The following is a 27,583-nucleotide window of genomic DNA, read 5'->3' as shown; positions in this document are numbered from 1 at the left end:
GTCCTCGGTCTAGCTCCGCTTCCCTTCGACCACCACAAACCTCCTTAGTCGTCGTCCAACCACCCCTGCACCTGTCTAAGCTCTCTCAGCTGCACCTCAACCCCGAAACAACCCCGAATTGCCATGCTCTGCTCAGCCTCCTCTTTTTTCCGCCCACGCCTACTTCTACTTCAATTTTGCCACTGCTCCGGCCATCGTGAACCACCAACGACCTACCTCGACATCCCCGAGGTCCCCCAACCCTTTCTCCACACGCCGCCAGCTCCAAGACCTCTTAAGACGCGCAAATAGCCCCCGCCCTGCCGCTTGCCCCGTTCCGGCCGAGTGCTCTATCTTGGGCCTGATCCGTGGGTCAACTTGCTGGGCCGTGGTCCATTTTGGTCCGGGCCGTGTCCTGTGTTGTTGAGCTAAGAGCTTGGGCCTTATGCTTGGTCCATGGGCCAAGTGAATTGGGCCAAGTGTCCGAGATTTTGGGCCCGTGATCCGAGCGTCCAAGTTCGCGCTCGAGGAATTTTCAAGGATCGTCGTCTTCGTTCTCGCCTCGAGTATTTAACTGTGAGTCAACCTCTAATCCTTGGTTAGATTGCTAATTATGTTATAATTAGTTTAATTAGATTATTAGGTGTTTAGGTAGTTTAATTAGGGCCAGATTAAGTTTAAAATTGGGTTTAGGTTAAATGGCCATAATTAGTTAAGTTAATCCGATTAGCTAAGAATCTGTGGCTATTTGGGATTAAATTGATTGATTGGATGACTGTCATTGCTTGGTCGCGAGCGAGCAGAGGGCTAGAGATGAGCGAACGATCGATTGATGAATCGAATTGGTTAATTTCAATTTGATATTTCAATTGGGTTTAAAAGTGCATAGTTTGATTGAATGTTCATAATTGGATTGATTGGCCTTTGTGATTGACTTGATTGGCTCTGTTTAATCGATCGTCCGTATCAATTATCTAATTGATTGAGTTGATTGATTGGATGATTGATGGGAGATTAACCACCTCGAAATAGATGTAGAGTCTAGTGAATTGTTCTATGCATTTGTATGACCACGTCTAGCATCAAATGCATGTATTGACATGATAACGGCCTTGAGCCAAGTCTTAAGCATGTTGGATGAGCATATGGCTAAATACGGGATTATAAATTGGATGTTTGAGGATGGTGCTTGAGGGGTCATATAAAGAGATTTCGTGGTACCAGTCGTACTATTTTCCTAGTAAGATCGTGTCGTGCCGGACGTACGGAGCCACATGACTTATTGGATGCGGGTCAACTCGTGACGTCGGGTTGGGCGGATGCTGGTTGCAGCTTGTGATGGACCGAAGCCCCTATAAGGATTCTTGATAGTTTCGTGCCGTGCCGATCGGAATCACATGGATTATTGATGTCGTCGCCGAAAGTAAGGGGCGAAGCCTGGTCCCGCTAGTAGATACCGCTAGTCGTAGTGTAAAGTCACACGTCATTGGGTAAAATGGCCGTTAATAATCGGACTGCGTGTGGTGTTCCATGTGTGGATTGATATAATATGACATGATGTGACATGCATTGTCCATGTGCGAGTATGTGCATCTCGACTCCGAAATTCGGTATGGGATGAATCGAGTAGAATGATGGAAGCACATACTGGAGTCATTATTGCATTTGTGTGGTATTCGCGCAGGTAAGTTGCATGTGATTGAGATATATTTACTGTGTATGTGATTGATTGATGGGACATTTTGGATGAATCAACGGCCTAGCCGGGCTTAGGCGTTGATTCACCGAGATTTATTTCTTACCCCGTCATGGTTACCATTTTCAAGTCCAAGGTAAGGAAGCTAGTAGTTCCTTTTCGAAGTTGATGAGGATAAGGGTGACGTAACCCTCTACTAGAGTAGATGAGAAGATAACCTTTTCCAACGCATCTATCTCTTTTCGCTGATCTTAGGGAGCCGCCCCGAAGTATAGGGCTGAATAGTGTAATATCTCCATTGGGTTAAGATGTGTCAAGAATCGGAATAATGTTTTTGAGTTGATGTGTTTCTTGCTTTTCTATCCTTGTGATATGTTACTGTCTAGGAGTATTATACATTTCTGCATGCGTAGTTAATTTCAAGGGTTAGTAGCATGCCCGTGATGCTATCCTTTATGACATGAGGCGATTTGGTAGAAATACCATGAGCTTGAGAATCGGGGCATGACAGAGAGAGAGAGAGTCATGGATTTATGTGGACTTGCTGCGTCTATTGAGCCATTGTAATGTGTCATCTAGCTTAGTAATTTCAAGGTAAAATTTAATAGAAGCCGACGAAGGGTAAATATGTCATGTGTATACCAGTTTAAGGTTTTTAGTGACAAGTAAATTAATTTAGGGTAAATTTGTCAAAAGAGTTCCAGTTTGGAGCTTTTAATGACTCAAAATTAAGTTTTGAATAAATTTGTCACATGTATATCGATTTGGAGTTTTTCGTGGTATTAACCCTATCAATTGTTATATTTTGAATTTCCACTATAAGTTATGGTAATTATTAGTACTTTCTTAGGTAAATTCAATCAATTGGTAAGCTCCCAAATAAATATATTACAGATTGTAGATTATAGATGTGCATAGACAAATTTACAGGTAAATTCATAACTTGCAAAAAGAAGTGGATATACTATACAATTTTTCTTACTCTTATTTAATTATTAATATCAAAAAAATTCCAAATTAATATGTCGTCAGGGAAATTGACATGGATATTTTCTAGAGATATCATAGTGATTTAAATGAGATGAGTAGATTTTTTTTAATTAATGTATAGTAATAGGACTAATTAATGTTACCGGAAGTGGGAGGAATGGAGCTTTGTGATGGTGTGGCTGAACTATACAAAGCTCCATTCTACTCAATTTCCTTATACTTCATAGATTTTTACTAATCTTGTAAATTAAATGAGATGATCACATGTAAACCTAATTGATCCGTTCCCTAGGTCAACACGTACAACATTTCTTTTCCTTTCAAACTAAGGTGAAGCAACTATGGTGCCTATTGAATTTATATGGATACTGGTGGAACACATTCTTTGATTATCCCGACCCATAATTCGAATCTAAGCTCCTCGGGTATATTTCCACTGTTGAAATATTCAAAAGTGATGTTGGCGCTTCAAGCGGCGCTACATTTGCTGTTTCAAGCACATCAATTAAGAGATCCTAATGGGATGTCTAGTGAGTGTGGCCAGGCACACGGCCTTCTTGTCTCAATGTTGTAGGATTCAGGGAACCGATTAGAGATTCTTCCATTATCTTGCTAAGGACGTCCAGTTCTCGAGTAGCCGGAGCTACTTGTGGAGTTCTTCGGGCAAGTGACCGGACACCACCAGGACAAATGGCGAGCGAGATGGACGGGGATCAAGTGCACAAACTTTGGAAGCCCTTGGTCCTCCATCTCGGGCTACCGCTACTTCCATTCTCTTAGTTTTTTACTGTCATTCCGGCGTTTTTGGCCATTTACGTGCATCATCGTCTCAACAACTAACCAACCTCAGAAGCTCGGTTTCGGAAACATATTTAAAGGACTTTTATCAGACCAATGAAATTTGTGAAGTACCATTTCATTATTTGATAACGCTTTACCACCACTTTTAATTTGCTTTCTAGACCGAGCGCTACCACATGGACTTGACAATTCTAGCGTACTTACTAAATGCTAGTCTCATGATTGAAACTAGCGGACTATAATTCTTATACAACGTGATTGTTGACTTGAAAGCAGCAGCAATCACTGTCTGATGATGTGAACAAGTCACCCAGGTTCCAATTGCACGCACCAAGAATGTGAATTCCATTCATCTTGTTACAGCTGAGAAGATGGCACTCTTCCCCCAGTTTGGCACCCTATACATGTGAAGAAATTATATGCCACTGAAACTTCAAATTTTTTCTTTATTGAAGGACTTTCCTATCAAATAGACATACAGGTCTTGAATTTCTTTAGTCCAAATTGTCCAATCATCTCCTACTAGAAGCACATCCCCAGTTCTACTTCATAGACAGTGATATGGCAATCATGGAGAGGAAGAATCTTAAAACTTATTCTAAGCAAGCAGAACGATAAAAGTTCAGTGAAAACGATACCATTCCGAAAGTCTGGACAGCAAGTCATCCCAAAACTGATAATACGCACACCTCCATGAACGGATAGATATTAGTGTACCGCCAAAAACCCAGAAATCGACAACAAATCCAAGTGGCATGCTCATGTAAAACGACTTCATGTCAATCCAGCCATTGTCCTCGAGATATTTGGGCCTTTTAGTAGAGACAGCATCTGCTTCTTCAGGATTGGGAGTTATTGGGCAGCTTTTGTCAAGTGGAAACCCGCATAGTCCTCTGTTACCTTCAAACGAACCTTCTGAAAATGTGACAAACTGTTTTCTTGCTGGGATCATTCCGACCAGTTGATTATAGGAGATGTGACGCCCTGGAAATTCGACTTCCATTTAGTAGTAGAATTCAGTTATAGAAAGACCGTGAATTCCAGTTCATTGCTCATAATTGAATTTCTAAGGATTTAGTGACGGAAATTGGAAATTTCCGATTTGTCGATCGAATTAGTTTAGGGTTCAATCATTTGGTCATTGCGCCGTAGAAATGGGAATTCTAGCGCCCGAGCCTCGTTTTGACCAAATTACCCTTTGTCAATTTTTGAAATGACAATTTTGCCCCTAGGGTTTTATGGAGGTCAAGACAAAATGATTAATGGAGTGGGACCCACCTTATCACCTAAGCCACCCCTAAGTCAAAGTTCTACATTCTTCTCTCTCTCTTCTCTCTCTTCCCCTTCTCCTTTTCCCCCACGCCACTTACCCCCTTCAACCGACTCTGCATTTCTTCTTCCTTTTCTTCTGTTTTCATGCAAAAACCACCACACTACTCTCACCCTCATCACTGCCATACCTCACAGACCTCCTGCCAACTCCCCTGCACCATCTTGACCACCACACGCCAGCGAACGACGTCCAACGATCCCTGAACAGCCTCGAGAGACTGAAAGTCCCGCAACAGCCCTTACTCAGTCCTGCTGCGTCTGCTGCTGTTCCAACGGCCTTCACGCATCATCAGCCGCCACCACCACGTCCTCCAACTACCTCAGCCTTCCTCTGATCTCCAAGCCACCACCTCCGACCGCCAGAAGCCGCCACAGAACCGTCGGAGTAGTCGAAACAGCGGCTACTTCCAGTCTGCTCTGTTTTAGCCCCTGTTTTGCCCGGTTCTGTTTCCAGCCATTGTGCACCGCTCCGCCGCCTTCCTCTGCCCATTTCCGACCACCACAGCATCCTCCAGAATATTCTCGACCACCCTGCACCGTCATATAGCCGCCTGAAGTCCGGCAACTTTGCAGGACTGCCCAAAACCATCCCTCCCCTGCTGCTGTACAGTGCAGTTTTTAAAGACTGACTTGGAGAAACAGAGCCCGTTCGCATAGCAAACGGACTCGAAACCACCCCAAACTTTGTACACACCTTCCTCTACCTTTCTACGACATTTCCATCTAAAGAAAACCCCCAGATCAGTCCCCGAAATTGAAACTGTACACAACGCCGTCCGGACTGCTCAATCTGCCCTGTTTTTGGAGAAACCGGACTGTTCTGCCCTTGCCGTCGCTGCTCCGGCCACCACCGACCACCGACGACACCCTCTGACCTTCCTCGACCTTTGGCCACCGACCCCAGCTCCGGCCGCCGCCCGTAGTGGCCGTTCCAGCCCCAAACAGTCTCGGCCTCCCCTGTTTTCTGGGCTTGGGTGCCCTGTTTTGGGCTTGGGCCAAGATTAGTTGGGCCTATTGAGTGGGGCCGAAGCCCATTTTGACTTGGACCGTATCTTACCTTGTTGGGCTTCGAAGTTGGGCCTTGAATTGGGCCCGTGGGCCAAAGAAATTAAAGAATTGGACTCGTTGGACGGAAACCAAGGTTCGCGGATCATTCGAGTTCGAGGTCGCATCGAAGAATTTTTCGAGGACCGCCGCCAATCTCAACTCGAGTATTTGACCGTGAGTTGACCTCTAATCCTTGATTAGGTCTTTAATTACGTTTGGATTAGTCTTCCTATATTATTAGGCGTTTAGGTAGTTCGATTTAGGGCCGGTTGGGCGAGAAAGTGGATTTAGGTTAAATGGCCCTAATCGGTTGGGTTAGTCATAATTATGGCTGTCTGATTTGAGATTGCTTATTTTGTGCTTGGCCTTGCTTGATAGTGAGCGAAGGATTGATTAGCCAAGAGCGATCGATTAGTTAATAATTGATTAGCGATAATTTTGTTATTATGGATTTTAGTTGACATAGTTGAATTGGGTTTATATTTAACTTGACTTATTAGCATGGATTGCCTATAAATAGAAGGCCATTGACTGTCATGATTGCATGATCGTTTGATAACCGTCCATCCTATATTTACTTACAAAAGCTGGTAGATAGCGATATGCATTCAATTGTGTCTTGTGATGCACGTAGCGGGAAAATGGCCTGTGGTCAAGTTTTGGGCATCCGGTTATAATTTAAATAAAGTAAGTGGAATGACTATTGGATGAATTGAGTGATCACATGATGGATGATGATTCGTGGCCCGTCAAGTTCGTATCGTATCTTTTTGTACGAATCACACGACTTGTCGGTTGCCCGACCTTCCATGTCGAGTCATGGATTGTTGGTTGCCGGTCGCAGCTTGTGATGGACCGAAGCCCTTTAGGGGAATGCCTACTTGAGATATCGAGTTATCGCTTGTGGTTGCCGTCGCCGAAAGGAGTCGAGACGATGCCTGTTTATCAGAAGTCGATTCCGGCATTGTGTTGTGCGGGTCGAATTAATGGACCCCAGCATTGCGTTGTATGGATCTAAAGAATTTCATTCACGAAAATCATCATTAACAAATGGACTGCGTGTGATGTCCAATGTTGCTTTATGTTTGAGTGTACCATGGTCCTTGATTGCCTCGATGATCGTCTCGAGTTGGCGTGGTCTCACGTTATATTCATGGTGCACATCTGCGTGACTTAATGTCAAGTAAGTTGCATGTGATTGATATGAATATGTAATTGCCTAATATGGTATCCGGACGAATCATCGCCCTAGTCGAGGCTTAGGCGTTGACTCGCTGGGATTTTTATTTCACCCCTTTGTGGAAACATTTTCAGGTCCGAAGTGATGAAGTTCGTAGGCTGGGAGCCGTTGATTCTTTTTGGAGTAGATGAGGATTTGACCTTGCCTTGTCTGTAGCTCTATAGGGCTAGCTATTATCTAATAGATATGTATTTTGATATCCTACTGTTATGGGTGTTATGTTTGACTATCCCTGTTGTTTTGTATGGTTGGGAGTTTGTTCGTTTCCGCATGTGCCATATGTTATCGTGGGTCGATAGCGTACCTGGGACGTTATTATTATGACCTGAGGCGATTTGGTAGGGATATTACGTACCCGAGGGTCGGGACGTGACAGGAGAGGTTCAGGAATGAAAGGAAGTTCAGATCTGAAAGCTGCACCGGAATGGTCCCATTGAGGTAGTTCTGTGACAAGTCTAGGGATTCGAGCTGTCGTATCTTGCCTAATGAGGGGGAGATAGGGCCTGAAAGCACGTTGTGTGACAGGTTGAGATAATAGAGTGCTTGAAGATCTCCCAACGCTTCTGGTATTGGACCCTCAAATCTGTTGCTCGAGAAGTCGATCGAGGTGAAAACAGTTAGGATCTTCATTAGTTCTAGCTGCAAACCTTTAAAAGTAACACGAACTGTGTCCTGATAATAGAGATCACTCAACCAAAGAAACGGATATTGAAGATGGTCAAAGTGCAAATTGACCTTCATGGCCTCCCAAGACATCAGGAAATCTGCAGGAAGCATACCACTGAAATTGTTGAAAGATAGATCAACAATTTGAAGCATCTTCCATGTGCCACTAATGACTGGACAATCAGTTGGCCCGTGGAATTTGTTGGAATGCAGAACAAGGACTCTCGGGGTAGATATGTTCCTCAACTGGCACGGGAATGCATCCTTAATCCAATTGTTACCAATGTCTAGCACCTCTAACATGGAACATTTAGCAAGAGAAATCGGGAGCTTTCCTGTCAAGAGATTAGCATTAACATCCAAAGTCCTCAAAAGGCACGCAGCTGGTAATGTATGCGGAATTCCTCCAGTCAGGTTGTTATTCCTCAAGTTCAACACCTTGAGATTCTCCAACATTAAGAACTGAGGAATGGTTCCCATTAAACTGTTGTTGGAAAGGTCAAGTACCTCGAGAGACTGGGCTTTGCAAACTGATTCTGGTAAAGGGCCATGAAAATGATTGTTTGAGAGAGATAAGAAAATTGTGGAAGCCAGGTGTTTACCAATATCATTTTCAAGAACTGAACTGAAATTGTTACTTGAGAAATCCAGGTAGATACTGTTCGGTGGCAGAGGTAACGTTTGCCCCTGGAGCTTGTTTCTGTGCAGGTCAATAACGGTCAGATTAGGAGAGAGATTAGGTAAAGGTTCTCCTAGTTTCTCGAAGAAATTGAAGGAAAGATTGACATAAGAAATATATTCGCTTTCCCATATCCATTTTGGTATCTCTCCTTGAATTCGATTGTCAGAGAGGTCTAAATAGCTTAACAGGGGTAGATTTTGCAAGAATTCAGGTACTGAGCTCAGCTGACAGGAAGCCAGCTTTAAAGTGTATAGAGTAGGGAAACCGAACAAGGCAGAAGTGGAAGCAGTAGCATTAACTGACAAACCGTTGTGGGAAAGATCGAGGTATGTGAGGTTCTTGAGCTGCTGAAACACGTCAATGTGCAATGAGCCACTGAAATTATTAGAAGAAAGTGAGAGGTAGCTAAGCCCTCGAAGTTCAAAAACGTACACTGGTATTGGTCCATCTAAATTGTTGCTGCTCAAATCAAGCACGCTTAGTTGACAGCAAGTGACATTTACAGACCCACATAGCTCACCAGAGAACTGATTGTTGGAAATCTCTATCGCCTTAATTGAAGGAATTGTAAAAAGAGACGGGAATGGTTCCGTCCAGCGAGTTGTGCCGCAAATCTAGATTTACAAGGCTCAGAAGTTCTTCCCATTGGGTGGACTTTATATCTCCTGATAGGGCATTGCGGTATAGCATAATCTGTCTCAGATTCTTGCACATACTGAATGAAGGAACTGAACCAGTAAGATTATTTGAAGACAAGTCCAAATAAGTCAGCTCTGACAGGTTCTCCATGGAGCTCGGGATCGATCCACTCAAACTGCAATTGAACAATTCTAAGTTCGACAATTTTCTGAGATTACCGATTGAATCTGGAAGCTTCCCTGAAATAGTCGTGAAACTTAGGGCCAGATTCTCAATAGAACTATCCTTCAGGAAATCGGGCAAAGGACCCTGAAGAAGTTGGTTGTATGATAGGTCAAGGGTCTGAAGTGTCTGCACCTGAAAGATTTTACTAGGAAACTCTCCATACAACCCACAATAACTCAGATGCAGAGCGGTTAGGTTGGCGAATCTGGCGAAGAACTCAGGAACTGTGGTTGACAGGTTGTTCCCATCGAGTTGAATGAATGACAAATGATGAAGATTCACAAGGGAAGAGTCAACAGGACCAGAAAGAACACAATTAGACATGCTCAGCACCTCAAGTTTTTGCACTGAAGAGGACAATGCATTGCACCATTCATTTCCCTCAGAAGACAGGTCTACGCCATCAAGACGCAACTGTATTAGCTCTGTGAGGTTTCCGATCAAGGTCTTCAAATTGGGATATTCTTGAGCTTTAGTCTGTCAAGTCCAGGAAAATAAAGAAGAGAAAGATCAAGAATACTTAACTTCCTCAAGCGCGCTAACTCTATCGGAATCTGCCCTGAGAATCCAGCATTGGACAAGTTCAGGTAAACCAAGCCACTGAGATTTGCAAAGCCAGACGGAATTGCCGAGGATTTGAAGTCGTTGAAAGCCAAGTTTAGCATTTGAAGATGCATTAGTCTAAAGAGACTCGACGAACTGTAAATAATGCAAGAGACCGACTCGAAGCTCAAGTCTAGACCAATGACCTTTCCATCCTCGTCGCACATCACACCATTCCATGGGCGAGCGTTCTGATTCCATGTGACCAGCTTGGAAGACACAGATGCATTGAAGATGAGGCTATTTTTCAGCTCGACCAGCAATGATTCTTGATCGCCGAGACATGGACTAGAGGCCGATACCAAATAGGTTCTGAAGAAATTGGTGCATATGAATGGCAAGAGAAGCCACAACAAATGCGAGGTTCTCATTGAGCGCAAACTTTGATACAATTTTACAGAGTAAATTGAGTGAACACATGTAAGGAGGAGTATTGTTCTCATAGGAAGGCGGATGAAGAAGAAACTCCTTGGATAGGATTTCTATGGAGCTGTGTTTGGTCTAAGTCTTATCACATCGTAGCATTAATCGTTTAGTCCCTATGCTCGGCTATATTAAGTTGACTTGACTTGCGAATGCAAATTCATCAAATCACTTTGATTGAGCCAGTGGCGGTCTTCGTTGGTTCTTGACTAGAAAGGAAAAACAAGAGCATCTCTTTCCCTAGGACATAATTGCCCACTTTCTACAGTACAAGTTCCCTTCTAGACAGCAGATACTTGTATTACTCCCATTATGTATCTCAAGGTTCATTGTAATCAGGACCTGCTTTTCTGTTTAATGTTCACTATGGGGAAATTAAGGAAACTAAAGATGGAGCTTTCAGACTCGCAAATTAAGGAAAATGAAGACATCAGTCCGAGGAGATCACCAGTAAAACTGAGGGATCCTTGCTCCTTGGTCTGTACTTTGGCATTCTTTCCCGTAGGTCAGATTTTTCTCCTTTCAAACTATGGTTAAGTCCCTATTCTGCCCATTGAATTTACGATAAATGGATAGACAGTTTCTCTGATTATCCTGTCTCATGATTCAGAGCTGAACTCCTGAGGTACATTTCCGCCTTCCAAATATTTAAGCAACGCCAGGAAGTCGAGCAGTGCTACACTGCTACTGTTTATGTTCCAAATCCTCTTGAGTACAAATTTTCCAGGCACAGACCGGGAGGTTGCGAGATTCTTCAGAGATCTCCCCAAGGATGTCACTAACACAGAGTAAATCGGGGAATTGGCCACATACCACTGGAACAAATGGCGTGTGAGATGGACGGGGATTAAGCCGGTGCACTTTGGCAGCCCTTGGTCCTTCACTACGGCTACCGCTGCTTTCATTCTCTTTGTTTTTACCATCACTAAGGCCATCCCAAGAACTAACCAACCTTAGCAACTCAATCTCAGACACATAAATAGAGAAATCTTATCAGACCAATGAAATTCGTTACCTGCCTGGTTTCATTTCTCAATGTCGCTTCAGCTGTTACTTGTAATTTTGGTTTTAGATTGCTAAAAACTGGCATCTTCATTGCGCTTAGATCATGTGGTACCAGATGGAAGTAGTCCATGACAGACGAAGAGCACCGTGTTAACACAAGGATTTAACATTTCCAGAGAACTTACAAATGTTATTGCAGCGAATCGAAATTAGGAGACAATATGTTCGTACAAATGTTATTGCAGCAGTTATCACAAGCCAGACCAATGACGAAGTGAACTAGGCAACCAGATCCAAATTTCAAGCCCATGAACTGAGCAGGAACTTCAAAACCTTTAGGAATTGAATTTACCCAAAATCTCCATGCAACTTCTTAGAGCTGGGAAGCTTGCACCTTTGGTCCGGTTTGGCGGGGGTACACGCTTGAAGAATCTTCATTTCATCCAAATTTGAAGAACTTCTTTTGATTGAAGGACTTTCCTACAATAGACATATATGGAGATGAAAAATATTTAATTTAGTAACTTAGTACAATCGAGCATAACGACCAAATGACATGCAGTAGTTCTCATGCCACGGATGTTAGATTTATCTGGTATAACCAAATCTCCAAAGTGACAATCCCTGGTGCGCAAGAGTAAGGCAAGTTCTTGCATCTTACTAGGGCTCCTTAACCGGCCATAATTGATTAGTGGCACCTCAACAATAAATAAATTAAGTGATAGAACTAGAAAACCAAATTGTAACTGGTAAGCTTGGGAGTATTCGTACTAGGTATAGGCGCCACCTTGGAAAAAGAATCATTAGCACTCGCTTAGCAATCGATTAAAAAAAATTCCCTAAGAGATCTCCACCTCGGGAGGGTTGCAACATTACATACGAAAGTTTGTCACACAAGTACCTTCAGTAAGTGATGGTAATTATTGTAATAGCTGGTAATTTAAAGCAATCGATAATTTCAATATTAAACATTTGTAAATTTAACCCGTTATGAGCTCCCAAATAAATATTCATAAGCTAACAAAACCTATGAAGTAATAAGCCGAATGTTACTAAGTATATTCATAAGTTCTCACATTTTTCAACCATCACCCCTCCTCGCGTGTCTCGCACTCTCCCTCCCTTGTGTTCTATTGAAGAAAAAGAAGGATCCTATTTTGCACACACAAATTTTAAGGATCCAATTGAGTGTCTATGCTGCAGACCTACTTTTGAATGGTGATTTCTACACGAGACGAGGACCTACTTTTAAATGGTGATGAAAAATTATGAAGAGAAGAAAACTTTTTACAAGTTTAGCAATTGAACCTCAATGGAAATCTTCATGGACGGAAGTGTCTGAATAGTACTTTATCCCAGAATCCATAATAAGCAAACCTCCATGATTTGATAAACGCCAATGGACCACAAAATACCCAGAAGCCAACCACGAATCCAAGCGGTATGCCCATGTAAAACCACTTCTTCTCGCTATCGTCCTTGTCACCATCGTCACCTGCTTCATCTGTCCCATTCGTTGTAGTTGAGCAACTTTTGTTGAGCTGAAGCCTGCACAATCCAAGGTTTCCTTCAAAGGAACTTTCGGAAAACGTGAGAAAGTGTCCACTGTCCGGTATGCTTCCCACAAGTTGATTGTTTGAGAGGTTCAGGAACGCAAGGAAATCAAGCTTCGCAAACTGAGCCGGTATGGTTCCATTGAGGTAGTTCCATGACAAGTCCAAAGACTCGAGCTGATCCAGATTCCCTAAAGCAGGAGGAATTGAACCCGAGATGACATTAAGCGATAGGTTGAGGAAATAAAGTGCTTTGAGATCTCCAAGTGTCTCTGGTATTGAACCCATCAATCTATTGGCCGAGAAGTCAATAGATGTGAAAACAGTCAAGATCTTGACGAGTTCTAGATGCAGACCTTTCACGGTTACACTCATCGTATCTTGATAATAGACCCCTCTCAGTTGGGAATATTGATATCGCAGGTGATCGAAGTCTACATTAGCCTTCATAGCCTCCTAGGATGCGAACAGACTCGCAGGTAGCATGCCGCCGAAATCGTTTGAAGACAAGTCAATGATTTGAAGCTTCTGCCAGGCGCCAGGACTATGTGGACGTCCAATTTCTCCGTGCAATTTGTTGGATTGTAAAACAACGACACGGAGACTTGATATAACCATGAAATGGCACGGAAATGTCCTGTCTATTTGATTATCCCCGATGTTCACAACCTCCAACATCGTGCAATTTGCCAACCATAATGGAATTTGCCCCCGCAACAAGTTCTCACTGAAATCCAATGTTTGCAGACCGCATGTTCCTAAGATGTTTTGCGGAATACCACCATTCAACTGGTTATTCCTCAGATTTAATACCTTGAGGGACGCCATGACTAAACAATGAGGAATAGTTTCGTTCATATCGTTATATGATAAGTCGAGCACTTCAAGAGAATGAGCTTTGCAAATCGACTTCGGGATGGACCCATGGAAATTATTTTTCGAAAGGGAGAAGTACCCTGTCATTGATAGGTAGTCACCGATGTTATCCGGGATAACATCGGTAATGTTGTTAATTGAGAAATCCAAATACATAGCGTAAGATGGCCAGGGTAGCATATTCCCTTTGAGCATGTTTCAATGGAGGTCGATGACAGACAGAGCAGGAGTAAGGTTGCGAGGAGGTGTTTCGAAACCTTCAAAGAAATTAGATGAAAGGTTGAGATACTGAAGACATTCTAGTGTCCATATCCATCGCGGTATCTCCCCTTGAATATAATTGTACGAGAGGTCAAGGTAGACCAAATTGGACTGGTTAGCCAAAAACTGAGGCAATGTCCGCATCTGGCAGGAGGCCAACTTTATCGAAAAGAAATCAGGAAAATAGGATGCGGCAGCAGAAGCAGATGCCACAGCGTTAATGGACAAGCCACTATACGATAGATCAAGATAAGTTAAATTTTCAAATTTCTGAAGCGCATCGATATTCATCGAGCCACTGAAATTATTGGAAGAAAGTGAGAGGTAAGCAAGCCCTCTCAATTCGAACATGGATGCTGGTATTGAACCTTGTAACTGATTTCTATGCAAATCAAGCATGTGTAGTTGATACGAAGAGACATTCGGATATATGATAAGCTGACCATTAAATCTATTCTCTGAAAGCAATATCATCCTAAGTCGAGGAAGTGTAAACAGAGCTGGGGGAATGTCGCCTCCCAATGCATTGTCTTGCAGGTGCAGACTTTCAAGATTCAGAAGGTCTTCCCAGCCAACGGAGGCTATCTGACCCGTTAAAGCATTATGGGATAAGTCTATTAGGGTCAGGTTTCTGGATGCACCATATTTTGGAACTGAACCAGTAAGATTATTAGAAGACAAGTCCAAGTAAGTTAGCTCTGACAGGTTCTCCATCGAGCTCGGGATCGATCCACTCAAAGCGCACTTATTCAGGTCTAGTCTCGACAATCTTCTGAGATTACCAATTGAATCTGGAAGACTCCCTGAAATATTCACGTCCCTAGGCATTGTGGTGGACAAGTTGTTGACACCGAGTTGAATGACGGACAGATTAGCAAGACTCATAAGAGAAGCGTCAAAAGGACCAGACAGAGAACAGCCCGGCATGCTCAATACCTCAAGTTTCGGAACTGAAGAAGACAACGCGTCACACCATTCACTTCCCTCAGCAGACACGTTGACACCATCAAGGTACAGCTCTCTCAACTACCCCATGTCCCCAATCAGCGACCTCAAATGAGGCTTCTCAAGTTTCAGCAAAACCGGTTCATCAGAGTCATAAGGAGAAGGAGTAGAGAGATCAAGAGTATGTAGCTTCGTCAGGCGCGATAGCTCCGCCGGAATCGTCCCGGCAAATCCAGCACAGGACAAGTTGAGGTGTACCAAGCGGCTGAGATTCCCGAGGTTGGACGGAATCGGTGAGGAGTTGAACTCGTTGAACGCCAAGTTCAGGCTCCGAAGGAACTCAAGCCTGAAGAGGCTCGACGAAGCGTCGATTCCGCCAGAGATCGACTCTTCGCTCAAATCGAGACCCACGACCAGGCCTTCCTCGCACGTCACGCCGCTCCATGAACCGGCGCTTCGGTCCCAGTGTACTAGCTTGGAAGACGCGGAGGCGTCGAAGACAAGGCTGTCTCTTAGCTCTTTTGAGGCGTGATGCCACGCTGCCACTTGGTCTCGAACGGAGATGCTCTAGCACCGCTTCCTAAGAGCTGGGATCCATGCACAAATAGATGTATGATACAAAATGAATTTAACATAATTTCTTTGATAGAATACTTTGAACTTTGCCCCACAATGTTATTAACGGATACCAGCAAAGATCCTCTAGGATACAACAGAGTCTCAAATAAGAATATTAGATAGCAAATTTAATATTTCTCCAGAATCTCTCAAGGAAAACAATTAGAGACAAAAGTTGTACTTCTATTACATTGAAAGAACGAAAATTGGAAGAAGAAGTAAAGCTAAAAAGAAATGTTTAATATATTATAAAGAAATCATTTGAAGAGACACAAACTTTCAAAGATTAAGTAGTTATGTTTGGACAGATACAACCATTCGAAAGCTAAGCAGTTATGTCCGAATTGACGCAATTCGAAATGCACCTTTTCAAATGTTGTAAGAGCCATTTGTTGTGACATCCTGTAATCTGGCTCGTTTTGAAGCCTTGAATAAATGAAAAGTCTCATCGATGTACTTCAGTTGAATCTCACTCGGGCCTGATCCCTCTCGAGTAGACTAACCAAATGGGAATGGCTAGCTAGGAAAATCAAGTACGTGGACCTAAGAACTTGGTCATGGACTGACTCTTTGGCCATGAAAATTGTCGAGGGAATATTTTGGACCAATATTGGCCGATCCTAGAATAATTAAGGAACGAGTTGGGTAATACCCTACGCTTGGATCACGGGTGATTCCGTTCGACCTCGTATGGGTTCCGAACGTCCCCGAATTATTTTTTAACGATCGTGTCCATCGGGACTAGTGATTGACCCTCGCAATTGAATGACAACCAAGGTCGCCAAGGCTCGAGTAATTCTTAAACGTGATTTTAATCACGGGTCGATACGCGTAACTCCTAAAAGCCACCCGTTAGTTTGAGATACGCTGAAAATTCTATTGATCGAGATTGATCGCGAATCGAGCTTCGGAATTTGACGTCGGACCTTCGGGGGTTTCAATAAATAAAATTTTGGACGTTTCCTCATCCTGTGTGAAATTCTTTCGCGGTTCGCCCCAAAGAGGTTCAGGAAAAGTATATTTGGACTGGATATGGGAAATGACCCATTTGCCCTCGAAAAATACCCCATTTTTTCACTTGGAACTAAGGGTATTTTGGCCATTTCCCCTTTTAGCCGAGATTGACTAGTCAATGAGGGGAGATAATTATTTTTTTCTCTTGACTTTGGGAGCATAATTAATTACTATTAACCTATATTAATTATTATATTGGCATCTTCTTCTTCATTATCCAAAGACTCTCTCTCTCTCTCTCTAGCTCACTTTCTCTCTACCTCACTCTCCCTCTCCCTCACTTGGCCGAACACCCTCTCTCTCACCCTCCGTTACCGAAAATTCTTCAAGCCTTCTTTGGTGTCGCTTTGGAGCGCTTGGAGTCGCTAGATCGTCGCTGAGTCGCCGGCCGTGCAAGGATCGCCGGAATCGCCGATTGGTTCAAGCTTTTCCTCAACCGTTCAACGGAGGATTTTGCGAGTTTTTGAGGTAGGATTGTTTCTAAACCTAAATTAGGTGGTTAGGTTGCTAAAAGACCATGAAATTGTGAATTTTTGATGAAGAAAAGTGTTGGATTTGGGCTTGTGGAGGGGCTGGACGAAAATTGCAGAAATGGAGGTGAGATATGCTTGTTCTTGCAATGAATAGTAATTGCAAGAGGATATTTGTTTGGTCAAAGTTTGACCATGGTTACCCTACCAACCCTAGTTACTTTATGCCCTAACTAGAGTTACTTTATACTATAGTTTAATCATGGTTAGGTTAGTATTTAACTCTAGTTAATTTTTGAACCATGGTTAGTTAATATATTAACTAGGGTTACTTTTATGTGACATAAAGTCGTTATGCCACGGTGCTAATTAAATGTGACATTGTTATAGTATAGTACTATGGTCGTAAATTAATTATATGTTAGAAAATTATTATTGTTCGGCCGTGATATATTTCCACGTTAGTATAATTTTAGCGGTGCGTGATTTATAAATTGCTACGTTAGCGTAATATGGTCGCATGACGTGGATTGGATACTATGGTAGTATTAACCGATCGGGTAGTCTGGATTAATATTTGGATTAGTGTGAATTAATCGGGTGATCCCGAATTATTAATTCTCTAACGTGAGTGAATCACGTGATCCCGATCTATTCTGAGAAAATATGAGGGTCGTATTCAATCAAGTCGTCTGAGGCCAAAGTGAGCCGTATTCGTCCGATTGTCTGAGACCGAGGAAATGTGATGGTCGTATTCAATCAAGTCGTCCGAGGCCAAAGTGAGCCGTATTCGTCCGATTGTGCGAGACCGAGAAAGTAAGAAAGTCGTGTTCAATTAAGTCGTCCGAGACCAAAGTGAGTCGTGTTCGACTAATTGTCCGAGACTTGATCCGGTCGTGTTCCTATGTGTCCGAGACCGAGATCCGTGGGTCGTATTCCTATGTGTCCGAGACCCGGGTATATGTATAGAGCCGTGTTCCATAAAGGTCCGAGGCTCAATTTCATGAATGTATGATGTCGGTGGAGTGACGTGGAATATGTTTGGAGTAACGTGGAATATTCTGGAGTAACGTGGAATATTCTGGAGTGACGTGGAATATGTTTGGAGTAACGTGGAATATTCTGGAGTAACGTGGAATATTCTAGAGTGACGTGGAATATGTTTGGAGTAACGTGGAATATTCTGGAGTAACGTGGAATATTCTGGAGTGACGTGGAATACTTTCGGAGTAATGTGGATATTTATATTATGGCCGGATGTGTTAAAAATGGGCCCCGGAGTACGTAGAATATTTTATTGTCGGACTGAGGCGTGGAACGCCGAGACGGGAGTAACGTAGAATATTTGAGAAGGTGTGGGAATTTTCGGAGAAAGAATGGAATTTTCTGGAATTTAATTGGGGAATTTTTGGGTAAGAAAGAAAGAGTTGTTGGAAATTGTTGCTCGCCTAGATTGTGTCTGGAGGCACTAGCGACCTGATCTAGGGTTAGCGATTTTCCTACTGAGATTTTTATCTCACCCCGTCGTGGGTTCGTTGTTTTTCAGACCCTCCGCTGCAATGATCCGACCTAGAGATTGAGACGCCGGGAGAAATGGTGGAGCCTTCGGAAGCTGAGTAGCTGCTTGAGATAGCGAGGTTGAGGCTTAGGATAGTTGGCCTCTCGACTTTTGTAGAGTACTTTGTTTTGGTTGTGTAGCGGGCTTCGACCACGTGTCTTTTGTTAGGTGGTCACAGGCTTGTACAGTGGCCCCCGAAGCCCTAGGTTTGACAGTTTGTAACAACTATGTATATATGTACATATGTGTGTTTTTACCATCCCAAGTTATCGTAGATTTATTGGTTTTCTGTACGGAGATTTTGTTGCTTCCGCATGTGTTGTATAATATTGTTGGCCCGAGGATCCTGGAGAACTATACGCAAGCGAGGCCAGGTGGGATGTCGACGATTCGTAGGGTTCGGGTCGTGACATTTGTGAACAGTCGTACTGTTTCAATAAGACATGATGGTTATTGTTATTAGTGCCAAATCTAGTTCACATGCGCATTCACATCTTTTCGATATTGGACAAGCCTCCTCTTAGTTTGTTTGTAAAAAAATCTACCAACACTTTGTTGACGCCAAAAATATTACGGTCATCAACAAGCACATATCTGACACGTGAATGATATTGCAATCATCACCCATCGTCGCTGGTGGTTGCTATCGCCGACCTAGTCCTCCACTCTCTTCTCTCTCTCCTACCCTTCTCTTCTACATTTTGCTTTTCTTTCTACCTAGAGTAAAATTAGTTTCTTTCAATTTTGACATCATAGATTCCAAAAGATCCAATTGCACGAGATCATAGATTAGGGGGACTGAAAGTGAACTTCATTTTTGTTGTTGCATGCTCTAGTAAAAGTGCTTGAATTTTCTCTCGTCTTTTTTTCCGTACAATAGTACTTTACTCCTTTCTCAACCTTCTTTCCACAAAGACTTCGTTTTTCGTATTTTTGGCCGGTCATTTTATTCATTTAACATTTTATAATCACTTAGTGAACAACTCACACATACCATGAACCTGCTATATAAGTTTTTTTTTTTTTTGGGTCAAATACCTAGTATACAAGTTCAATATTTTCTTTTTGGGGTAAGTACATTGAAAATTTTAAAATTTGTAAACAAAATGTAGTCAAGTCACAAAAATATAAAAAATACAATCGGATCTGAAAATTTGTGCCAAAAAGTGTTACGAAGTACTTCCATTAATGAGGGATGAGATTGACCTATTTGAAATTTCTAACACTTGGTTAGTCTTTAGCTATAAGATTTATGACTTATTGGCTGGTAAATAATGTTGCAAAGTAAAATTATCAAATCCGAGCCCTCAAAAGCGTTCCACCTTAGTTTAAAACAATCTTCACCAAAGGATCTTCTTTATAAAAAATTTCTTGAGAGAAGGACAGTACAAGTGCTAAAAGTTGTGTACGGCGCTCACTTTGGTGTCAAAAGTTTCATTCAGACTACTTTAAGTGTCAATTTTTTTTATAAAAAAAAATAATCATTTGAGTGCCAACTTCGATATGCATTGATTGAAATCCGATGTGGCATTTTTTATTATTAATATTTAAAGTTGACATGGCCTGCCAGAGATCCAGTCATCAATATTTTAAAAAATACAAACTTAATTAGTTTAAAAAAATAAAAAGCTAAAAATTCAAAAATGGCTAAAATTTGAAAAATTCTGCTATATTCTTATTGCTACGCTAGATGCAAACATACTTTTCTCCCAATTGGTAAGCAAGAGTACTATTGATGAATAAACAGACCTGAAACTTAGTGGAAAGAATGAAAATACTCTTTTTCAAGATTAATAATTGAATCTTAGGAGAATTTTTTATGGATGTGTGAAGCCGAAAGAGACCATAGAGAATTAGGGGGTGACACAAGTACGAACTTAAATGGATATGTCACTCACCACCTGTAGAAATACTTAAGAGATAAGAGCAAAATAAAATATCCTTCTTGTTCTCAAGCCATGCTCAAATAAGTTATGAATCAAACGAGTCTGTATTATTACTCCTCATAACATGTTTATATAGATTAGCATTAAAGACATCGACACTACCCAAATATTAAAAACATAGAAACTATATTAACAACTAAACCTCAAGGGAAATCTTCATGGACGTGCGTGTCTGAATAGCACTTTATCCCAGAATCGATAATAAGCAAACCTCCATGATTGGATAAACACTAACGGACCACAAAATGCCTAGAAGCCAACGACGAACCCAATCGGTATGCCCATGTAAAACCACTTGAAGTCATTATCATCACTGTTGCCATCGTCTCCAGCTTCTTCCGTTCCGTTCGTGGGAATTGAGCAACTTTTGTTGAGCTGAAGCCCGCACAATCCGAGGTTTCCTGCAAAAGAACTTTCAGAAAACGTGAGAAACTGTCCGCTAGCCGGGATGCTTCCCACAAGTTGATTGTTGGAGAGATTCGGGAATGAAAGGAAATCAAGATTCGCAAGTTGAGCCGGTATGGTTCCTCTGAGGTAGTTCCATGAGAGGTCCAATGACTCAAGCTGATGCAGATTCCCCAAAACAGGAGGAATTGAACCCGAAATGGCATTATGCGATAGGTTGAGAAAATAAAGTGCTTTGAGATCCCCAAGTGTGTGTGGTATTGGACCCTCCAATCTATTGCCCGAGAAATCGATTGACGTGAAAATAGTCAGGATCCTAACAAGCTCTAGCTGTAGACCTTTCAAGGTTACACTAATTGTATCTTCGTAATAGAGCCCACTCGAGGAAAACTGATACGGCAGGCGAACGAAGTCCACATTGGCCTTCATAGCCACCCAAGATGCAAAGAGACTCGCAGGCAGTGTGCCGCTGAAATCATTTGAAGATAGGTCAATGATTTGAAGCATTTGCCAGGTGATGTTGCTATGCAGACATCGAATTTCCCCGTGCAATTTGTTGAGTCGTAAAACAAGGACATGGAGACTTGATATGGCCTTGAAATGGCATGGAAATGTCCCGCCTATTTGATTGTCCCCAATGTTCAAAATCTCCAACTTCGTGCAATTTGCCAACGACAACGGAATCTGCCCCTGTAAAAAATTCTCACTGATATCCAATGTTTTCAAATTGCATGTTTCCGGGATATTTTGCGGAATATCGCCACTCAACTGGTTACTTCTCAGATTCAATACCACGAGGGACCCCATCATTAAGCAGCCGAGAATAGTTCCATTCAGATGGTTATGCGATAAGTCAAGCACTTCAAGACAAGATAACCAACTTTGCAAATTAACTTTGGGATGGCCCCATGGAAATTATTCTTTGAAAAATCCAGGTACTTTTTCCATCGAATGTTTGAATGGAGGTCGACGACATGAGTATGATTGTGCAGAGCTGTTTGGAAACCTTCAAAGAAATTAGAGGAAAGATTGAGAAATGCAAGATGTTCTAGTGTCCATATCCATCGCGGTATCTCCCCTTGGATATAATTTTGGGAGAGGTCAAGGGACTCCAAATTGGACTGGTTAGCCAAAAACCGAGGCAATGCCCTCAACTGGCAGGAAGCCAAATGTAACCCATATAAATCGGGGAAAGAGGATGCGGCAGCAGAAGCGGACGCCATGGTGTTAATGGACAAGCCACTATACGATAGATCAAGAACAAGTAAATTTTCAAATCCCTAAAGCGCATCGATATTCATCGAGCCACTAAAATTATTGGAAGAAAGGTTGAGGTGACGGCGCCCTCTCGGTTTGTAAATGGATGCTGGTATTGATCCTTGTAACTGATTGCTACCCAAGCTAAGCGTGTCCAGTTGATACGAAGAGATATTCAAATATATCATAAGCTGACCACTAAATCTGTTGTTCGAAAACCATATCTCCGTAAGCTGGGGAAGTGTAAACAGGGCTGGGCTAATGTCGCCCTCCAATGCATTGTCTTGCAGCTCCAGAATTTCAAGATTCAGAAGGTCTTCCCAGCCAACGGAGGTTATCCGACCCGTTAAAGCATTATGAGATAAGTCTATTTGGGTCAGATTTCTGGATGCACCATATGTCGGAACCGAACCAATAAGATTATTAAAAGACAGGTCCAAATAAGTCAGCTTTCTGGATGCACCATATGGAGGAACTGAACCAGTAAGATTATTAAAAGACAAGTCCAAATAAGTCAGCTCTGACAGGTTCGCCATCGAGCTCGGGATCGATCCACTTAATGTGCAATCATGCAGTTCTAATCTCGACAATTTTCTGAGATTACCGATTGAATCTGGAAGCCTCCCCGAAATATTCGTTCGACTCAGGACCAAAGTCTCGAGAGAACTATCCTCTGGAAAATCGGGCAAAGAAACCTGAAGAAGTGGGTTGAAGGAGAGGTCAAGGGTCCGAAGTGTTTGCACCTGAAAGACTTCTTGCGGTAATTCTCCCTGCAGGCCACAACCCATTAGGCTCAGAGTTTTCAAGCTGGAAAAATTCGCTAAGGAAGTAGGAACTGTGGTGGACAAGTCGTTGCCATCCAGTTGAATGACCGACAGATTAGCAAGACTCGTAAGAGAAGGGTGGATAGGACCGGACAGAGAACAGACCCGCATGCTCAACACCTCGAGCTTCGGCACTGAAGAAGACCACTCACTTCCCGCAGGAGACACAACGACCCCATCGTGGTACAGCTCTCTCAATTCCCCCAAATCCCCAATCAGCGACCTCAAATTAGGCTTCTCCAGCTTCAGCAGGCCCGGCTGGGAGTTATAAGGAGTAGAGAGATCAAGAGTGCGTAGCTTCGACAGGCGCGATAACTCTGCCGGAATCTTCCCAGCAAATGCAGCACAGGACAAGTTGAGATGTACCAACTGGCTGAGATTCCCGAGTCTGGATGGAATCGCTGAGGAGTTGAAATCGTTGAACGCCAAGTTCAGGCTCCGAAGGAACTCAAGCCTGAAGAGGCTCGACGAACCGTCGATTCCGCCAGAGATCGACTCTTTGCTCAAATCGAGCCCGACGACCAGGCCTTCCATGCACGTCACGCCGCTCCATGAACCGGTGCTTCGGTCCCAGTGTACTAGCTCGGAAGACGCGAAGGCGTCGAAGACAATGCTGTCTCTCAGTTCGAGGAAGAGCGATATTTGGTCGACGCCGAGGCATTGGGCTGAAGCTGAAGAAGCCCTAGCAACGTCGGAGAAGATGGAGATGGTGGATATAGCAAGAAGAAGCCATAAGACGATTGAACGGTTCATCAGAAGGGGGAAGAAGAGGGCGGGAAGAGGGAGTCAACCAAGACCAAGTCGACACTCAGGAGTGGAGGAGTCGTCTAACGCAAGTGCAACCGAAGATTAACAAACAATATATTTGAACAAGAATTTGAAAACCCTTTGCCAGGATTTCGTCTTCGGTCCAGTTTGGTGGGGGCACACTACACACGCGTGAACAATTTCAATTCCATCCGAACGTGAAGAAGGGTCCTGATTGAAGGACTCTCTGTGCTTTAACTTCTTCCAAAGTAGACGCCATAGCTTTAACTTGACTGGAGAATGAAAGATTTGTCGTTTCGGTGCGCCCTCTGTTCGCGGATTTGCAAAATGCAGTTTGTGGATGTTAAATACATAACGCGGATGGTAAATTTGGAATGGCCATTGTAACGAACCAAATTGTGAATCATCACTTGCTTTTTGTGGTTTTATATTTATCACAAGAAGGCGCATAACTATTTGTAAGTTATCAATGAAAAAGCGATTTTTAACATCAACAAACGTAATAGTAAATACAGATCTACAGGTTCACCGACAATCCGATGGCCTTAAGGCAATCAGAACACCGATTATTTTGTACAAGAATCCTTGGTTCGATGTAGGCATGTCGGGATACTCCTCTTTTAGATCTATCTCTATGAATCTCTATGCTAGCGGCATAAGAGACTTTACCCAAATCATCCATCTTAAAAACTCAAGAAAAAAGTGATCTGGTTTCATATAGCATGCCAAAATCAACACAGGCAAGCAAAGACCAATATACAGTACTGAGAAAATTATCTTGCTCCCACTAATTTTGAGATACACGCTTGACCACATACAAGGAGGAGTTGTGCTCTTACTGGAAGGCAGATGAACACGAACTATCCTCAATGCAATTTTAATGGAGCTGTGTTTGGTGACTTTGGTCCCATAAACCTTATGCGTATGCACCACTATCTAAAGTGGGAGTGCGCGCATTCATCATATCACTTGGTTGAGCAAATGGTGGCCTTAAGTGGCTCTTTACCGTTGATGAAGAAGTGATGAGGAAGAATGTTAGAGATAATTAAGGATTCTCTAGAATAATTTCTTATTTAGAGATATTTCTGTATTTCTCAAGATTGCACGTATATCTTTATTTGTGTGTATCTTTATTGACATATGTTGCCTTAGATAGTGATATATTATAAAGCCTATGAATAGGCTAGTGTGAGATTCATCATGATATATCGAATTACACAGAAATTCCCCGATTTCTTCTTCGGCATTATTATTTTCAACTAAGAAGAAACATCTGCAATTCTTCCCTCCTTTCTGCATCATAAGTTCCCTTCTAGAGATCATATTTTAATTTCGCTCCTGTTTTATTTCCACAAGGTTGTTGTACTTTAGAACGTGATTTTCTTGTTTAATGTCCTCATTTGCAAAAGGAAAAAATGACAAAATAGTCCCTAAACTTTGACTGTAATATCGTCCCCGAACTTTTGATTTGTTTAGTATAATCCCTAAACTTTTGCCCGATGAGCAATGCAGTCCATCTAGATAGTAGTTTTTGATGGAGCTGTATTTGCTCCGTAATTCTAATCATATCGTATAATTAGCATGTTAGACCCTATGCGTATGTGCCACTATCTAAGGTTGACTTGACTTGGGAATGCGCACATTCATCAAATCACTTGGTTGAGCCTGTGGTGGCCTCGAGTGGTTGTTTACTGTTGGTGAAGAAGCGATAAGGAAGAAGAAACATCAGCAACTCTTTCCCTCCTTTCTGCATCATAAGTTCCCTTCTAGGGAACAGATTTTCATATCGCTCCCATTTTATTTCTACAAAGTTTGCTACTTTAGGACATGATTTTCTTGTTTAATGTCCCTATATGCAAAAGAAAAAAAAATTGACAAAAATGGTCCCCGAACTTTCCCCGTAATATCATCCTAGAATTTTTAATTTGTTCAATATAATCTCTAAACTTTTGTTTAATGTGCAATACCGTCCAACTAGACAATAGCTTTCAATGGAGCTGTGTTTGGTCTATAATTCTAATCACATCATATAATTAGTTTTTTAGACCCTATGCGGATGCACCACTATCTAAGGTTGACTTGACTTGGGAATGGGCACATTCGGGGATAAGTACAATACAAGTGCCATAACTTTTGTATGGTATTCACTTGAGTGCTATAACTTTCAAAACATTCATTTGAGTGTCATGTCGGAGCAAAATCGTTCACTTGAGTGCCATTTTTGCCGGAAAAGCCGACGTGGACTTTTTGCTATTATTTTATTAATTTCTTAGTGCCACGTGATTTTCTTTACATTTTTTAATATTTTATGAAACTTTTTTTATTTTTTTATTTATTTTGATGTTTTTATTTTTATTTTAATTATTTAATATTTCAAAAAAAAAAAAAAGAGAAACCCTTAGGTTTCTCGGTGGTGGCCGGCGAGGTCACCGGTGTGGGTCTTGTCGGCCACCCCCGGCCAGCCTAGGAGCCAAGGTTGGCTCGCCTTGGGCTGGTGAGGCCGCGACGGCCCCGGCCGACGACCATTGCGGCCTCGGTAGTCTCGGGCGAGGGCGCAAGACCCATTGTAAAACCCGGGGGTCCCACTTGCACGATATTGTCCGCTTTGGGCTTCGCAACCCGCACGGTTTTGTTTCTCCGGGCACTCGGCCCAGAAAAGGCCTCATGCAAGTTGAAGAGCCCCCAACCCCTTATCAACTAGCCCAGGACTCCCTTCCTAGGCGATGTGGGACGAGGATATCACAATATCCCCCCTCGGCGGCACAGCGTCCCCGCTGTGCCCTCGCCAGCACCAGTTGCCGAGCGCCCGCTGCGGCCCCACACGCGGTCGGAAGTCGGCTCTGATACCAACCGTAAAACCCGGGGGTCCCACTTGCACGATATTGTCCGCTTTGGGCTTCGCAACCCGCACGGTTTTGTTTCTCCGGGCACTCAGCCCAGAAAAGGCCTCATGCAAGTTGAAGAGCCCCCAACCCCTTATCAACTAGCCCAGGACTCCCTTCCTAGGCGATGTGGGACGAGGATATCACACCCATTAAGTATTTTTGGTTAATGAGCTTTACGTCAAAAAATGTATGACTAAATTGGCATAATTAAAAATTTTGAAATTAAATTAACATAAATACAATAGATTTATGACTTTTTCAACAAACTTTTGTGGCACTTTTCCTGTCAAAGCCTATAACAAGTTCTTCTCATTTTCCGATCATCACCCATCATTGCAGGTGGTTGCTATCGCCACCCAGTCCTCCACCCCTTCTCTCTCTGTCCTTCCATTCTCTTCTACATGTTACTTTTCTTTCTTTCAAGAATAAAATTAGTTTCTTTCAATTTTGACATTATAGATGCCAAAACATCCAATTGCACAAGATCATAGATTAGGGGACTGAAAGTGAACTTAATTTTTTCTAAACTATTTTTCTACTAGCGAGGGAACACCTGTTTGCTGGGGCACGAAAAAAATTAACTTTTTTGAAAGATAAAGGCGTCTCTACATCAGTCCTTTACTCCCTTCTCAACCTTCTTTACACAAAGATTTCATTTTTCCTATTTTTGGACTGTCATTTTAATCGCTTAACATGTTGCTCTTGGTGAACAACTGACACATACCATGGGCCTACTATAAAAGTTTAATATTTTCTTTCTCAGAGATAAGTGCACTAGAGAATTTAAAACTTGTAAACAATGTGTAATCAAATCATAAAAATGTAAAAAAAAGTACAATCGAATCTTAAAATTTGTCCAAAGAAGTGTTACTACG

General features: G+C 42.5%; 2 protein-coding genes across 4 annotated transcripts in view; both read right to left on the bottom strand.

Moving 5' to 3' along the window:
- The window catches only part of LOC115749289 (receptor-like protein 7), a 163,162-nt gene that overhangs the window by 39,738 nt on the left and 95,841 nt on the right, over positions 1 to 27,583 (bottom strand). The window lies entirely within an intron of this gene.
- LOC115728274 (receptor-like protein 48) lies at positions 20,670 to 21,829 on the bottom strand. Its single transcript, XM_030658618.2, has one exon. It carries the CDS (start codon positions 21,782 to 21,784, stop codon positions 20,819 to 20,821), a length of 966 nt encoding a protein of 321 aa, XP_030514478.2. The 5' UTR covers positions 21,785 to 21,829; the 3' UTR covers positions 20,670 to 20,818.

The sequence above is a fragment of the Rhodamnia argentea genome, chromosome 10 (genome assembly GCF_020921035.1).
Source record: "Rhodamnia argentea isolate NSW1041297 chromosome 10, ASM2092103v1, whole genome shotgun sequence".
Taxonomy (NCBI): Eukaryota; Viridiplantae; Streptophyta; class Magnoliopsida; order Myrtales; family Myrtaceae; genus Rhodamnia; species Rhodamnia argentea.
The sequence above is the reverse complement of the archived record's forward strand: the minus strand, read 5'-3'. Positions and strand labels throughout refer to the sequence as shown.